This window comes from Panthera onca, chromosome A3, assembly GCF_046562875.1.
Source record: "Panthera onca isolate mPanOnc1 chromosome A3, mPanOnc1 haplotype 2, whole genome shotgun sequence".
Taxonomy (NCBI): Eukaryota; Metazoa; Chordata; class Mammalia; order Carnivora; family Felidae; genus Panthera; species Panthera onca.
This window is the reverse complement of record NC_138341.1, coordinates 55494021-55511040: the sequence shown is the minus strand read 5'-3', so window position 1 is coordinate 55511040 and position 17020 is coordinate 55494021. Positions and strand designations below refer to the sequence as shown.

Below are 17020 nucleotides of genomic sequence, written 5' to 3'. Positions count from 1 at the left end.
TGGTGCTTTGCATTTCCATACATTTTAAAATAAACTTGTCATATTACACACTCACACACACCCATATCCACAAACCTACACACATACACCCACAGCAATTTTGAATGGATTTGCATAGAATCAATTTGGGAAGAACTGACATAACAATATTGACTCTCACAATCCATGAATATGGTGTAATCCTCCATTCATAGTTGACCCTTGAACAACATGGGTTTGAACTGTGCAGGTCCACTCATATAGTTTTTTGTTTTTGTTTTTTTATAAAGACAATACTATAATGTATTTTCCTTACCATTTTCTTAATACTGCTTTCTTTTCTACATCTTACTTTATTGTAATACAGTACATAATACAAATAACATACAAAATATGTGTTAATCAGCTTCATGTTATTGAAAGGCGTCTAATCAACAGCAGGCTGATACAAGTTTGGGAGGAACCAAATGTTACAGTAAATTTTCAACTGTGCAGGGGTCAGCACCCCTAACATTTGTCATACTCAAGGGTCAACTGTAGTTAGGTCATCAATTTCTTTCAAAAATATTTCATAATTCTCTGTAGGGGTGTTGCAATTTTGGTTAAATTTATTTTTAGTTATTTGATATTTTGTATGCTATTAGAAATCACAGTTCTTTAAAAATCAATGTTATGCTTGTTCCCAATATATTCAATCATAACCGATCTTTGAATATTTACTTCGTACCTGCAATTCCGTTACATTAATTTACAAATTTAATAATTTTCCTACAGTTTTTGGATTTTTCTTTCTTTTTTAACGTTTATTTATTTTTGAGAGACAGAGAGAGAGCATGAGCGGCAGAGGGGCAGAGAGCGAGGGAGACAAGCTGAAGTAGGCTCCAAGCTCTCAGCTGTCAGCACAGAGACCGGCAAGGGGCTCGAACTTACAGACCCAAAGATCATGACCTGAGCCCAAGCCAGATGCTTAACCGACTGAGCCACCCAGACACCCCAGTTTTTGGATTTTTCTAAGCACATATCACCTATGAAAAAATAGCTTAATTTTTCCTTCCTAATTACCTCTTCTTTAAAATAATAAAACCCACAATAATCTAAATCTGAGTAATGTGTAATTCCTGTCGTCAATTCAGTAAAGAGATGCCAGTACACTCCATTTCCTTTCCACCTCACAGGCGCTCACACTGCGACCAGATCACTGCCCCTTTTACAATCACTTCCAATCCCAGGAGACCTAGCAGAGCCTAGCGGTCTTGGAGGCGGGCTGCGGAAGCGCCCAGCCCTGGCACCCTGACCGCTCCACCCCGCGCCCGGACGCAGCCAATCAGCGGCCGCCTCTTACGAGCGCCCCATCGGCCAAAATGGCGGCGGCCGTTGGCGCGGAGACCCGCTTGTAGTTTCATTGCTTTACTCCTCCCGTTACAAAATGTGAAAGGAGGAGCGGCTGGCGGAGGGGGGTTATAGGCAATGAGTCGGCGAAGGAAACATGGGGACAGCCCTGGCCTGAAGAGCACGCCGCCCAAAGCGGCGGCGGCTGAGGAATGCAGCTCGGTGGTCGAGCCAGGGAAGAGGCGGCTGAGGTCGGCCCGCGGCTCAGGGCTCCGCAGGGCCGGAGAGAGGTCTCCCCGGCCCGTGCCACAACAAGAGCAGCCTCCAGCAGCCGCTTCGTGCAGTAAAAGTAACCCCGAGGGTGAGACGTCGGCAACGCGGCCTCTCCGGGCTTGTGCGCTGCAGCCCCACAGCCCGCTTGCCAAGGAGAAACCTGGGGTGCGGGTGGGGGTGGAGTCTGAAGTGTTTACTTTCTCTGGGCTTCTCCCCTCGTGAATCCGAAAGGAACACGACGCCACTACCCCCGAGTTTGAGCTCTGCCCCGTTCGGTTTGACCACTCCCTTGCCGCCGCTACAGAAATAGGTCCTGTGATTTACCTGTTTGAGGAAGGGCGGCTATTTCTAGGCTGCTCCTCCAGTCAGCAGTGGCAGAGTGAGGAGAGCTATCGGATAGACTTGCTGCCTTCACCTTGCTCCCAGGAGACTTATTCCCCTCCCCACTTAAACTTTTGCCCTGACTTGCTTAAGTGGAGGGGTCATATGAAAAGCCGTATCTATCTCTTTCCTCAAAGCTTTGGTGATGTCTCACCTCATTACGAATAAGCCGGAAGTTCCTGTGTATGCTGGCCCTCAAAGTAGGAAACTAAGGGCCCCCGAATATTCTGGTCAGTTGTTGGTGTTCCATTTTTTAAGGATTTCTAATAAATCCTGGTAGGCACTGCACTTCCAACAAATGCTCTTACAGTGTGTTCTTAAAAGTCGGCTTTTGTTACCTTGTCTTTAGTTTACTCTCATAAAGCAGTTTTGGAAAGAACAGCATTTCTTTGTAGAAATGTAAAAGTGTAACTAGACAAAACTAACCAAGAAATGGGTCGTTAAAGCTTTTTAAAGTAATTGGTGTAAGTAGGATAGAGTTGATGAAAGAGGGCTAAACAGACTTTTACTGCTGGGAGCCGTTTGGTTTTTGAAATATATCTATAAATTATAGGTGGTTCCCAAAGCCTCCCAAGTTCCAGTGGTAATGAATGAAGCGATTAGATCATACACTGTTACACATTCATAGAGCTACTAGTCTATCTTAAAATACTTGCTATTTACAATGTCAAATTTGTCAAGTATTACAAGGATTTTTATGTGAAATATTTCAGTTGTGGTTAGAGTAATATCTCAGGGAGAAAATTTTATAATTGTACCATAAAAAGTAATCTAAGGGATATTTGACATTGGGGTATTATGAAGTAAAGTGATGCTTTGCAATGCAACAATTGTTTTTTAATCTTATTTTACTTAGAAAGGTATGAAACACCAAAGAGAGTGCTGAAAATGGATTTATTGTCATCTACCTTCAGTTCTCCTAATGATCCAGATGGACAGAATGATATCTTTTGGGATCAAAATTCTCCAATGACAAAACAGTTAGGTAATTTATTATTAATTAGCATTTTTATCTGGGTAAATATTTGGTAAATGATTAGGATTTAACTATAGAATTTCAGTCAGGTAGTAGCAGGAAATTTTATACAACAGAAGTTTTTTGAGAATCTTCCGTGATTGTTATGATATGCTTGTGATGTCAGTGCACAGTGATCTAAGCCATGCTAATTAAAATTTTCTAAGAAGTGACTGCTGTTTTTAAAAATTAAGTTTTTTGTTTACAGTTTATAGAAATGTTTTTGTTTCTTTAGGTAAAGGAAGAAGAAAACAGATTTACACTACTGATAGTGATGAAATCTCACATATTGTTAATCGTATTGCTCCTCAGGTAAATATCACTAGGTTTGTAGTTTATTTAAAAACCGTGAAAATTATGCTACTAGGCCCACATATAGTTCACTTGGATGAGAAAAATTTGGTCTTTTACAGTTCTTCTGAAAATAGAGCAGTTAAAGGTTACTTTTACCTTTTCTACTACTGAAATGTAGGTTTTGAAAAAAGGGACATAATGTATAATTGGTAATATATATTTTCCTAAGAATGTATCTTACTTTAATTTTTTTAGTGATGAAATTCGACTAGAGCTTTGCGTTTATTTTTTTTATAATTTTTTTTTTTAACTTTTATTCAATTTTGAGAGAGAGTCAGAGTGTGAGTGGGGGAGGGGCAGAGAGAGAGGGAGACACAGAATCTGAAACAGGCTCCAGGCTCTGAGCTGTCAGCACAGAGCCTGATGCGGGGCTTGAACTCACAAACCGTGATATCATGACCTGAAGTCAGACACCCAACCGACTGAGCCACCCAGGTGCCCCTGTGCTTATTTTAATGTTGTTCAACCATATATGGCCTCATTTTTAAAGTTACTAAAATAATAGAATCAAAAAATAAAAATTTAAACTTTTAAGTTTTTTGTGAGTGGTATTTGTTTACGGTCTACAGCCTACTTTTTCCCCATTAAAATTGCTCTTCTTAATACTTGTGGACTAATAAGATCATTGAGCAACATTCATAAAAGTGGAAAGAACACTAGATTTGGAGTCAGTTCTGAGTCCACCTCCTAAACTGAGTGACCATATGCAAATCACTTAAGTTCTCAGAACTTCATTCAGATATAAACTAGAATTAGTACTTGTCTTGCCCTCTCCATTGGACTATTAGGAGGAATAAATTAGTTAAAAATTCTTTGTAAACTAAAGAGCACTATAAATGTAAGGTTGTGTTATAGTTTATGATAGTTATTTGCTATCATAGAATCATCTTCAAAAGTTTCTTTCTCTTTGTTTCAGTTCCTGTACTGCTTGAATGAAATAGAAATACAAGTTTAGGGGCGTCTGGGTGGCTCAGTTGGTTAAGCTAAGCTTCTGATTCTTAGTTTTGGCTCAGGTCATGATCTTGTGCTTATGGGATCAAGCCCTGCATGGCGTTCTGCTGACTGCATGGAGTCTGCTTGGGTTCTCTCTCCCTCTCTCTGCCCCTGCCCTGCTCACGCTTTATCTCTCTTTCTCAAAGTAAATAAACTTTAAAAAGAAAAAAAAGAAAGAAATATAAAGTTTAAGTCAACCTCCGTTTTGATCCTCTTCTCTCTCTTTTTCTTATTTAACAATATTTAAGTCTAGAAAACATTTTAGTTTGGGATTTTTTCCTTGACATACCCTTATCAAGGGTTTATTGTTTATGGTAAACAATAGATGGCACTGGCCCAAACTGTGGTTACAAGGAATCACCGTCATCCAGGTGAAGGAGACAGGAAATAAAGTTTTCTTTAGTGGCTATAAAACATCTGAAATTACAGTTAGCACAGTCAAAACAACTATGTTGCTACTAGCTCTGCATTCCATGTTTGGCATGTCATAGAAATTCATTTTACATATGGTTCAGTAGTTAAATAGCTTTTATGCCACGATACTATTTACTTCATAAGTTAACAATAGATCTTCATTAGTTGTGGGTTTCACATGAAAGAAGCATATAAAATGTGTTTGGGCTGGTCAGCTTAAATTGTGATAAAAAGGTAGTTGAGTAAATTACTGGACCCTTTACCTAAGTGGGCTGGAAGTAATAGCTCACATAAAGAAGTGGCAACAATATGCAAGTCGTAACTTGTATATAAGAAAAAATACAGTGAAATTAGTTGCTTTTAAATGTTACTTTTTTCAACTAAGCACTTTTAAAGGCTATAGATATTTGGTAGTATCAAGGTCTTTTAAAAAGACTGACATGTTCACATAATGACATAGTCATGCTTTTTATTTTTAGGTGAGTTACCCCCTCAAATAGTTATTTAAGTCACCTTGGTATTTTCAGAGGTGACATTTTTTTAAAATATGCACTTCCATATTCAGTGGACAATCATTTCACTTTCTTCAGGGATACTTTTCATATGGTGTTTGTTTGAAGATGTATATTTTTTCATCATTTTTATACAACTACACACTGTATATAGGAGTAAATGAAGTAATATGTTCAGATACCTTATAGCACCTGGATTGTAGTTGGAAATCAATGAATTATGCAATTATTATTAAAGACATTTTAAAAATATAATTAATATAAAAACATACAAGGGCCCTTGTATACATAAAATTGGACATATAAAGCTGTCCTACCTTTATTCTCTAAAAAAGTCAATTAATTTTAAAATACTTGGTAAATGGACAAAGTGCCCATAATTAAATCATTAAGAATGTTATTTTCCCTAAATTCAAGGTTGTTGAAGCAAAAGTGGAAATATATAGAGTCTAAAAGTAAACTTACTGATTTACTGGAGTATTTTGTGAAACTAAAATCTACTAGGTTCAAGTGGACATCTAACAAAACTGCTAAACTGCTTGTTGATTGAGGATTTTAAAGTATCAAGTTGTAGGGATCTTTTCACCTAAACCTAGCAAATAAATGTAAACTGATATATTCTTTATGCCTAGCATTTTGTTAGATGCTGAACTATAATAATCATAAGATCATTCCATGCCTTCAAGTATCCTATAATCTAGTGATAAGATTATTTTTACCTTGTGTGATATTATGTTCATTCTGAGTACTGTGTTCATTCTAAGTACAAAAATAGAGTAGAAAATGGTTAACCTATTTGATTTGTTGGTTTGGTTTGTAACTAATGAATAAACTCATTTTCTAATTTTTTGCTTGATCAGATGACTGAAAGACATAGCAAAAATATCCAGGATTAAAATGGCTTTTTCCTATCCATCATAGTGGTCAAACTTCTCTTTCTCCTTTCTCTACTTATTTTTGTTCTTATTCCTACCTTATTCTTAGCATTAGTTCTAACCTTGCACTTTCTAACTCATTTGTGAGTTAGTGCAGTCCTGTTGACCTGAATTCTAAGTGTTCCCAATTCAGGTCAACATGGATTGTCCAACTTTAGATAAAGATTATGATGGGGATAGTGAAAATATGGAGAATCAGGTGATATAGAAAGAATTCCATATGAATCTCTATTCTTAGGAAGTCAGTTTTCTTTTGATAATAACTATGCCTTTGCCATTAAATATGCACTTGTTAAATTCTTAGAACTTAATTTTTTTTTGAAAATAAGGAAATACAAATTCTGAATATTTTCATTTCCTGAAACATAAATGGATCACTTCTTGCAACTTGTTATTGCCATCCTCCAACTTCTCATTGTTCTGTGCTTGTTTAGTAAACTATCACCTTACCACAGTTTATTGCTTTAGGAAGATGATTCAATGTAGTTAGTTTCTTTCTTTCTTTCTTTCTTTCTTTCTTTCTTTCTTTCTTTCTCTTTTCTTTTTTCTTTTCTTCCTTCCTTTCCCTTTCTTTTTCTTTTCTTTTTTTCTTCCTTCCTTTCCCTTTCTTTCTTTTCTTTCTCTCCCTTTCCCTCTCCCTCCTTTTCCCTCCCTCTCCCTCCCCCTCCTTCCCTTCTTTCCTTCCTTTGTAAACATATCTCTTTTCCCTTCTGCCAAAGGATGAAAAACCAACAACAAACTCCATGCTAGGCATGTGGATTGGTGCTTCTGCTATTCCTTGTACTCCTAGTGTAGCAAAAGGCAAATCAAGAGCAAAAATCAGCTGCACAAAGTAAGTTCAAACTTTTCAGCTTTTCTGACATTCAGTGGAGTAAATATATTTAATAATACTCTGCTTTGATTTTGTAAATCTATTAAAATATTTATAAATTACTTTTTTCAGTTTTGACATGTAAAACTTTAGACTTAAAATAATTGTGTTGAAATTTTGAGTTTTAATATATTAAAATATGTTTGATAACAACTGAATATTTATAATGACTCTTAGAAGCTTTCTTAATTATGACTTTTTAAATGTTTAATAGGTTGAAAACACAAAATCAAGAGGAAGAACTTATGAAATTGGCTAAGCAATTTGATAAAAATATGGAAGAGCTAGATGTGATTCAAGAGCAAAAGAAGAGAAATCATGATTTTATCCAGACAATTTCAGAAGCAGAGACTTTCAGTAATTATACAGATAATGTACAGATGCAGTTATTACATGATATAGTTCCAGAAATAGATAATGCTATAATGAAGAACCCAATGGAAGAAAACACCAAAATGTCTGAGATAAATGATCAAAATAGCAGTCAGAAGCCATTTGACCAAAATGCTGAAGCAGCCTTTAATGCCATTTTTGATGGCTCTACTCAGAAATGTAGTGGACAGTTCAGCCAAGATCTGTCAGATGCTTTTTTGAACACAAGTAATACTACCTTTGGAAAGAAAAGCGCTTTGAAAAAGGAGAAAATCATTACTAATGAAACTCTGGTCACTGAAAAACTGCCAGATAAAACCCCAGGATCACTTTCTTGTCAAGTAGATACTCTTGGAATGACAAATCCATGTGTGACTTCCTACACTGAGAAGCCAGAAGCTTTTAATAAACACCTTGATGCATTTCCTACCAGTGATTTTGAGGATGATTGGGAAAACTTACTAAATAATGAACCTTTTGTTATGCAAAACGTCAAAATGTATGAACTTTCCCCAGCTCCTAAAACAGCCCAGGTTGCTGATCAAAAGAGTATTTGTAACTTTAACAATAAGTGTGATAAACATAAGTCAAGAATGAATACAAGCCTAGGTGCCAGGTTAAGGGATTCAAAAATTGTACAAGATCTCCCTTCAAAGACACATAACAAGGAATTAATAGATTCTGGAAAATACAGTTTTTCACTAAATCCAAATGATGAACCAAACAAATTGCCATCCAGTGGATATATAATGAAACTTGAGAAATCTTTCAATAAAATTGTTCAAGACTGTTCAGTTGCATCTAATCTGACAAAAGTAAAAGATATGCATACTAAATTTACTTCTAACGTAAATACTTTTGAAAAGTCTACTTTGAACACAGGATATTCTAATGAACAAGAAAATAAGTCCATTTTTAATCAGTCTTTTAAAGCACCTGCTAATATAAATCCTTTTGGCTCTGCAACTTTGGGCAATGAAACCAGTGTTTATAATACAAATCAGACTAATGCATCAAAGTTAGGTTCTTTCTTTGATGACTGGAATGATCCATCATTTGCCAATGAAATTGTTAAAGCATGCCATCAATTAGAGAATACCTGGGAAGCAGATGATGTAGATGATGATTTATTATACCAAGCATGTGATGATATTGAAAGACTAACTCAGCAACAAGACATTAGAAAGGGCAGCAAGATACCAGAAAGTACACTTGAGATCAATAATAGTTCCAAACATGGAGCCAAAAACATATTTACTACATCTAAACAAGAAAGTCAGTTGGTGCAATCAAAACATTTGAATCTCAGCAGCATTTCAGGGCACACATCTTTCACAAATAGCTCACAATTAAATAAACCAGTGAAGATGGATAAAAGGGAAATCTGTGGAAATTCTCCAAGTTTTTTAGGTGCTACAACAAATTTGACAATATACTCCAAGAACTCAAATTGTCATATCAATAATCTGCATTTCTCCTGGAATAACACTGATGTTCCAATACAAGTGAAAAGTCCACAGTCAGTTCTTATGGGAAGTTCAAGTTTGAATGTGAGTTCAGATTATAGGAATACAGAAACTGCTACTTATAAGAAGAAATTAAGTACTCAGCATCTGTCCCATAGGAGCACAAGAGATGGAGATCAGAGTGGCCTTAACAGAACAGTTAGATTTCCTAAGTATACATTTACAAAGATGAAAAATTCTCAAATTCTTTCCCAGTTTAATCAAAATTGTCTACCAGGAAGTATTTCTGATACCAAAATTACACAGGGTTTGGAGAAAAATAAAACTCCTGTCCACTCGTTTTGTGGGAGGGCTATTCAACAACAGTGTTTGGTGAAACGTTCTGAATCTTTGAAACAGCCTTCAAAAGGTATGTATAAAGTAGTTTGAAAATTATCACCTGGGAAAGTAGCTAACCTAGTTATTTGTTGTATCGAATTTGTGTAACATGTAAGATTAAAAAAGTATGACATTTAACTAGAATTCTTAAAGTGACTCTTAGGAATAATTATGCTGTAATATACAAAGAGGGGTGATTTATGTTTTCAAAAGACTGCATCAGATTCTTTCCCAGCTTTTAATTCAGTGACTAGCATATAGTAGGTATTCAATAAATATTTGTTGAATGTTTTCTGAATTATTTACTAGGAAATTGTACTTTTAGATCTATTTCCAAGAGATTATGTTTACTAAATATCTCATTGTTTTAAAACTTCATTCATACTCCTATGTTTAGCAGAACATTGAGGTGAGCAATATTTGAAAATTCAGAGCATTCTAATTAAACACATTTGCTGTGATGGTTAGAATTGCAGTTTGCTTACTCAGTACAGCCTGTCATCTTTGATTTTTCTGATTCCTCTCCCACAATTCTATCAAGTTGCATTGTTTCTATCTCAGAAAAATACATCTTAAAATTGTCCATTTTCCTCACTCAACCTCTACTACCCTTATCCAAGCTAACATTTCTTGACTAGATTCCTGCAGTTCTTTTGTCTGTCTCTTTTCAGCTCTAGTCTCCAAACCGTAGAGACTGTTTTTTTTAATTTTTAAAAACAAATTTTTTTTGAAAACAAATTTTTTTAAAAACAATTTTTTAAACAAATTTTTAAAAATTTTTTAATTTTTAAAATCAAATAGGCAAACATGGCATTCTTGTGCTTAACCACAGCCTTCAATGATGGCCATCATCTTTCAAATAATATTCCAACTTTACACTGATCTACAAGGCCCTGGATTATCACTCCTTGCCTGCCTACCTTCTTTTTTACCTCACCTACTAAGTAAGTTTCAGTTACATTAGCTGTCTTTCAGTTCTCAAACAGCATAGTTTCTTTCCTAGTTCAGGAGCTCTGACTATGCTGTTCCCAACTAAAACTATTTCTTCCTGATGTTTGTCTCCCCTTCTCCCCACCCCCATCCGTCTTTTGGTTGGTGCTTTTTTATCCTTAGGTCTCAGTTTAAGTATGACCTTCTCACAGAGACCTTCCTTGAACAATCTATAGGTCTTTTCCTTGTCATTTTCCATCATCTCTCTTACTTCTTTTATCACAGTTTGCAATTAAGTATTGATTATTGTCTGTCTTATCTGTGAATACCTAGACCTACCACAGCATCTCCCACATAGAAGATGTTTAGTAAGTATCTGAATGAATACCATGTAGTATAATGTGAAAATCCTGTTATTCACTGATACTATAATCTTTTTTAAAAGGCACTGTATCTGGCATAACTACTTGTACTTCTTAATGTCCAGTTCTTTCTCACAGCCTTACATTTTTACAGATGCTATTTCCTTCACCGAAACATAGTACCCCCACATGCATATACCAAATCTGCCTGGCCATTTTCCATTTGTCCTTTAAAACACAGTATGTTTTTATTCAGCTCAATAATTTAGGTTCACTTTCTCTGGGTTTCTCCAATACCCAGCTTTAACTTCTGTTATAGCATTTACTATGCTAGCTTGTAATTACAGATGTTTTTTAATCAGTCTCCCTCACTTCGGGCTAATATTAGGATTTTTATCTATTATGTAGATCAATGCTAATAAGGTGAGGGAGATTTTATCTTCTTTTAACATTACATCATTGTTTTCTGTTTAGATTCTAGATGGTGCTTTTGTTGGCATTACTGCTCAACTTTCCTATTTAAGTGATCTTTTTTTTTTTTTTTTTTACTCGTAACAGTAATATGCTCGTTGTTTAAGAAGAAAGAAAGCAGAGTAAATTAATTTGAAGTGAAAAATTAAATTCTCAGTTTCTCTTTTTGCACAGCCATGCCTCAGGAAAACCATAGCTAACAGTTTAGAATACATCATTTAACATTTTCTGTGCATATAAAAATGTCCGTGTGTGTGTGTATGCCTATACATCTATCAGATGGAATTATATGCTATGTACCTACTATTTGGCAACTTGTTTTTGCCTTCACTTAACATAGCTATCTTTTCCAGTTTTGTTTTGTTTTTTTTTTTGTAATGTTTATTTATTTTTGAGAGAGAGAGAGAGAGAGACAGAGTGCAATTTGGTGAAGGGCAAAGGGGCAGAGAAGGAGACACAGAATCTGAAGCAGGCTCCAGACTCTGAGCTGTCAGCACAGAGCCCAACACAGGGCTCAAACCCATGTACCGTGAGATCATGACCTGAGCCGAAGTCGGATGCTTAACTGACTGAGCCACCCAGGCACCCCTCTTTTCCAGTTCTATGTATAGTTTTGCTTCAGTCCTTTTAATGACTGTATAGTATGTCATTATATGGATGTACCTTGATTTATTTAACTGCCTCTCTATTGACAGGAAGTTCAGTTTGGTTGCATTTTTTACATTACAAACAATACTCCAGTGAATATACTTCTACATAAATTTCTGCATGCTCCTGTGATTGTATCTGTTAATTACTGAAAAATTGATGTAAGAATGTTTTGAAGTTTAGTGGATGTCATTAAATCTTCCCAAAAAGTTTCATCAATTTATATTCTTATCAACACCAACAATTAATATTTCCCTATATTATAGCCTAGATATTTTGAAACTTTAAAAATTGTCATTAATCTATAATTTTTATTTTTATTTAAATAAATCATTTAAATAATTTAAGTTTATATTTAAGTAAATGTATTTAATTGGACCAAACTCTCAACATGAAATTATGTAAATACAGTTATAATTATGTTAAAGAGTACTAAAGATCTCTCTGGAATATTTGAGTTTTCCCAAAACTATCTACTACCTTATCTGCATATTTTATGAGTGGATAATCTGCCTTTCAGTTTATCTTATCAATTTTTTTAAGTTTACTGATAGTACCTAATCTTCTAATTAACATTAATCTTCTATTTTCTATTGTTTCCACTTTATTTTACTTTGTTTTGTAGCAAGCTACTTTCTAGAGAACATCTTTGAAACAAAACCCATTTAACCCTTGTTTTAAGGCAGGGTTTGGTAAACCATGGCCCATCCACATCCAGCCCAGAGCCTGTTTTTATGCAGCCAGCATGCTAAGATGTTTTTCACATTTTAAATAGTTGAGGAAATCAAGAGAAAAGTAATATTTCATGACCTTTGAAAATTACATAGAATTCAGATTTCATTGTCCATAAACTAAGTTTTGTTTGAACACAGTCACATCATTTATATTGTCCATGGCTGTTTTCATGCTACAATAACAGAGCTGAAGAGTTGCAACAAGAGACCATATGACCTTCAGAGGTTAATATATTAACTTTCTGGCCCTTTACAGAATTTTTTTTTTTCTTCCTGATTTCTGCCTTATAATAAGGATTAAGAAGAGCCACTCTTAGGGCGCCTGGGTGGCTCAGTCGGTTGAGTGTCAGACTTAGGCTCAAGCCCTGCATCAGGCTGTGTGCTGTTTCAGAATCTGTGTCTCCTCTCTCTGCCCTTGATCATGGTCTGTATCTCTCTCTCAAAAATAAACCAACATTTAAAAAAAAAAAAAAAAAAAAGAGCCACTCTTGCTTTGTACCTTGAAATAGTTTGAAACTTTGCCATGTATGTTTATTGCAGAATGAGCTAAAGGAAGGGCTGATGAGAGAAAAGGGTGACTCTCTCTAAATCAAATTTTCATGGTGTGACTTTATATCATTTGAAATTATTTTTCCAAGAATTTCACCATGTTAGTTGTAAACCCAGTTTTAGGGAGCTATGTTCTTTTCTGCTGTCGTGGATTATTAATCTGTTTTCCTTCCAAACTTGTGGTCAATTGAATGCAACTGTGTATGTGTGAATTCTGAGTTTCTTGTATTTCTTAGCTTTGAGACTAAAATATTAGATGATTAGTCAAGCTAATTATAAAGTATCTTGTAGCATCTTTCTATAGGGAGAAATAGCTACAAATCTGTGAGGTAATAAGTTTAGGAAATAAGTCATCAGAGTCATCTAGGGAGTTTATATGAAATATTTCTCTCTTACCCTGAATACCCTCTCCCATTTCCAATTATACCAAGAAAGGAAGGGGAGACAGATAATCTATTTTGGACAAATAATCTCCCTTAGGTAATAAGAGAAATGTCTTAGAACAAATTCTAAACCTGTGTCTAGATGTTAGTGTAAATAATATTTCTCTGCCAACAGTACTACAGATTGTTATTCTATGAGAGACAGATTTTACAACATAAACAGTTTTACCAATACAAGGTTGCTTAAATATGATGGTCTTAATTTTCAAACATCATTTAAATGAGAAAATATGTTTGCTAATTTCAAAGTTTGATTCTTATTAGCATTACATAGATAATCTAATATTTTAGCTCAAAGTGACTTAACTCTGGAATTAAATTCATTTTATTAGAACTCAGTATTTTGGCAGAGGTAGAATTGGATGTTACTAAAATCAAACTTAATTTTATTTTCATTTACTTAATTTAAAACACATTGTTTATTTTATAGTACATTTACCTAAAGTATACTAAAAGCATACTAAAATATGCTGCATAGGAATGTCAGAATGCTTCACATTTTTATATATTAAAAAGACATTCGAATTGAAGTTTTCATTCAGATATTAATGCTCTTTGAAATAATCTTTTTAAAATATTTTTAATGTTTATTTACTAGAGAGAAAGAGAGATAGTGAGCATGACTGGGGGAGGGGCAGACAGAGAAAGGGGGAAAGAGGATCAGAAGCAAGCTCTGTACTGACAGCAGAGAGCCCTATGCAGGGCTCAAACTCACAAACTGAACCATGAGATCATAACTTGAGCCAAAGTTGGACATTCAACCAACTGAGCCACTCACGTGCCCCTGAAATAATTTTCTAATGTTTATATAAAATGTGTCCTCCAAATAAAAACATCTGACAGTGAATTATATATTTATTGACATGATAGATTTCACTGGATCACTCTAAAACATTTTTTCCTGAATGGCTAAAATGAAAATCTTAGAGCTCTCTAGAGGAAAAAAAATTAGCATGAATATTGATACAGCTTATAGTAAATGTATACTATTTAAGGTGTTGGTATTTGAATTCATTATATTTTGACTACCTTTCTGTTGAAGTTTATATATTACATCTAAAATCCCAGGTTTTGGGGATACCTGGGTGGCTCAGTATGTTATTAGGCATTGGACTTCGGCTCAGGTCATGATCTCATGGTTCACAAGTTCGAGCCCTGCATCAGGCTCTGTGCTGTCCCCCTCTCGTACTCTGTCTTTCTCTTTCTCAAAAATAAATAAAACATTAAGACAATTAAAAAGTAAAATAAAATTCTAGTTCTTAAAAAATACTCATTTGTCAATTATGTAAATTAGATTTTATTCATAAGAATTATATGCTGGGAAGTCAAAATGTACAGTTTTAATCAAATGAATTTTATCACACTGTGAAAGGTGTATAAAATAGGAACGGATTGATCAGTACTTGATTTTCTTTTGGCCTAGAACACTGTATCTGTACATCAAATATCGTATTTAGTAGTTTAGTGTGATTTAATAGTTATACCAATGTGGCAAGTCTGGATGATAAAAGTAAAAAATTAAAACTCATGTTCAAGATGACTGTGTAGTCTATAAAAGTAATATCTATATTTTGTTTAATTTTTAGAGGAAGAAGAGAAAAATAAAAAATATTCTCCTGAAGAAATTCAAAGAAAAAGACAAGAAGCACTGGTTCGAAGAATGGCCAAAGCACAGGCATCATCTGTAAAGGCAGCTCCCACTTAACTTGATTTCTTTTATGAAATATTATTTGGAAGACTTAACAAAGACAGTTAATAACTATCTATGATAGGGAATATTCTTTCTTGATTTCTCTGTGAGAAATTTAATGCTGAGTTATAAAGCATGGACTTCTATTTTATTTAATAAATCAGTGTTTGCAGTGGTTAATGAAACCTTTCCTTGAAGAGGTATGTGAAAGTAATTGCATATACGTTTTAGAAATTCAGGAAAGTTAGTAATTATGGTATAAAATTATACAGAATAAAGGAGTTATTTTTTCAAATATTGTGGATCATCCAAAAATAGGTAATTTGCTAATTTTTTTATTGTAATAACTTCCTAATACAAAGCTTCATCTTACTAAGAAATGAGACTTTAAAAAAAATTTTTTTAATGTTTATTTTTGAGAGACAGAGTGCGAGCAGGAGAGGGACAGAGAGAGAGGGAGATACAGTCTGAAGCAAGCTCCAGGCTCTGAGCTGTCAGCACAGAGCCTACTGTGGGGCTTGAACTCCCAAATTGCAAGATCATTACCTGAGCCAAAGTCGAATATTTAACCAACTGAGCCACCTAGGCTCTAGAGACTTTTTTTTTTTAGTCTTAACTTTCAGTAACTGTTTCTTAAAGGTTTTATAGATTTCTGAATCTTAAAAATACTTCCATTTTCTTAGAAACGTGGTTGGTGGGAAATAAAGGACTTCGATTTATTTGTAAGGAAATTGCTATTTTCAATTCCTAGTCTGAAATAGATTTTAATTTTAATTTTCTAAAACATGATGCATTTTGGAAAGCTTCCACTAATTTTAGGGAAAATGCTGATTTAAGAAGTTTAGAAAAAAAAGAAAGTAGACTGGCTAAGTTATATAGCAATATTAACATTTAGAATTGTCAGAAACTTTAGATGTCATCTGGTCCAGCTTCTTTATTGTATGGGTGAGAAATGGATACTGTTCTGAAAGTCACAAGGCAAGTTAAAGCTGTTCTGTGATTAGAATGATTGCTATCATTCTAATGAACACCTAGACAATTATGCCAATTGCTACAGAGTATTAATCAGTATTTAAAATAACTTGTTTGTAGGAGCATTAATTATTTCATAGTATAAAACTAAAAAAATAGTAACAAAAAGTACATTAAGGTCTGTTTAATAATCTCATTGTTTCTTGTATTAAAGAATTTTATCATTCCATGATATAAAAATGAGAATCTTTCTCTTTTCAGTTTTCCTACAACTATTAAATTTTCCTTTGATTAAATTTTCTGACTTTTACCAATTTGTTTTTCTCTATTACTCTGTTGTTTCTATTTGCCTGTCTAAAATTCTCTAAACTAGAATTGAAAATCTCAGCGGAAGTCATAAGGGCAGTAAGAATGCTTTATGTATCCTAAATGGCTTTAGGAGACCTGATGAAAGTTATAGATGTGAAACACTTATTAGTATGTTCACCACTACTCTGGTGTCTTAGAGCTATATGATAATATCAATATAATTAATGCATTTTAAGGTATTGCTATATAGAGATATACCACTTCAAAAATTGTATATTCATGTATATAGTGAAATAACATATTCTAGGTAACCTTTATTATTTGTCCAAAAATATATAATAAAGACCCTAAATAAATATAGGTAAATTTTCTATGTAAGAAATGATGAACTGAGATTCTTTATTTTTTCTAAAGTGGCTTCACTGTGTTCTTACTATGCTTTGGATATCTCTTCCTTTGTTTAAGTTCTTCCCTTCCTGCCATTTGCTTCCTCTATAGCCCATGCCTTTAGCCAATTCTGTCCCTTCTTTAAGACTCAGCCTAATAAATCTCAGTTTCTTTGAAACTCATACCTGACCATTCTCACTGAAATTGATTTCTTTCTGATGATGGTGGTAACATTTCTTAGATGTTTCATGGG

At 34.3% G+C, this 17020-nt stretch overlaps 1 protein-coding gene across 4 annotated transcripts; it reads left to right on the top strand.

Moving 5' to 3' along the window:
* Positions 1–767: 767 nt before the first annotated feature.
* ETAA1 (ETAA1 activator of ATR kinase) lies at positions 768–16381 on the top strand. Of its 4 annotated transcripts, XM_060604371.3 has the most exons (7): positions 768–1669; positions 2100–2192; positions 2819–2947; positions 3213–3289; positions 6905–7017; positions 7271–9303; positions 14996–16381. In XM_060604371.3, exons 1-7 carry the CDS (start codon positions 1447–1449, stop codon positions 15112–15114), a joined length of 2787 nt encoding a protein of 928 aa, XP_060460354.1. In that variant the 5' UTR covers positions 768–1446; the 3' UTR covers positions 15115–16381. The 4 variants fall into 4 exon arrangements, with proteins under 4 accessions (XP_060460354.1, XP_060460355.1, XP_060460361.1 ...); XM_060604372.3 differs by lacking the exon at positions 2100–2192 and having other exon boundaries at positions 775–1669; XM_060604378.3 differs by lacking the exon at positions 2100–2192 and having other exon boundaries at positions 1560–1669; positions 2823–2947.
* Positions 16382–17020: the final 639 nt, after the last annotated feature.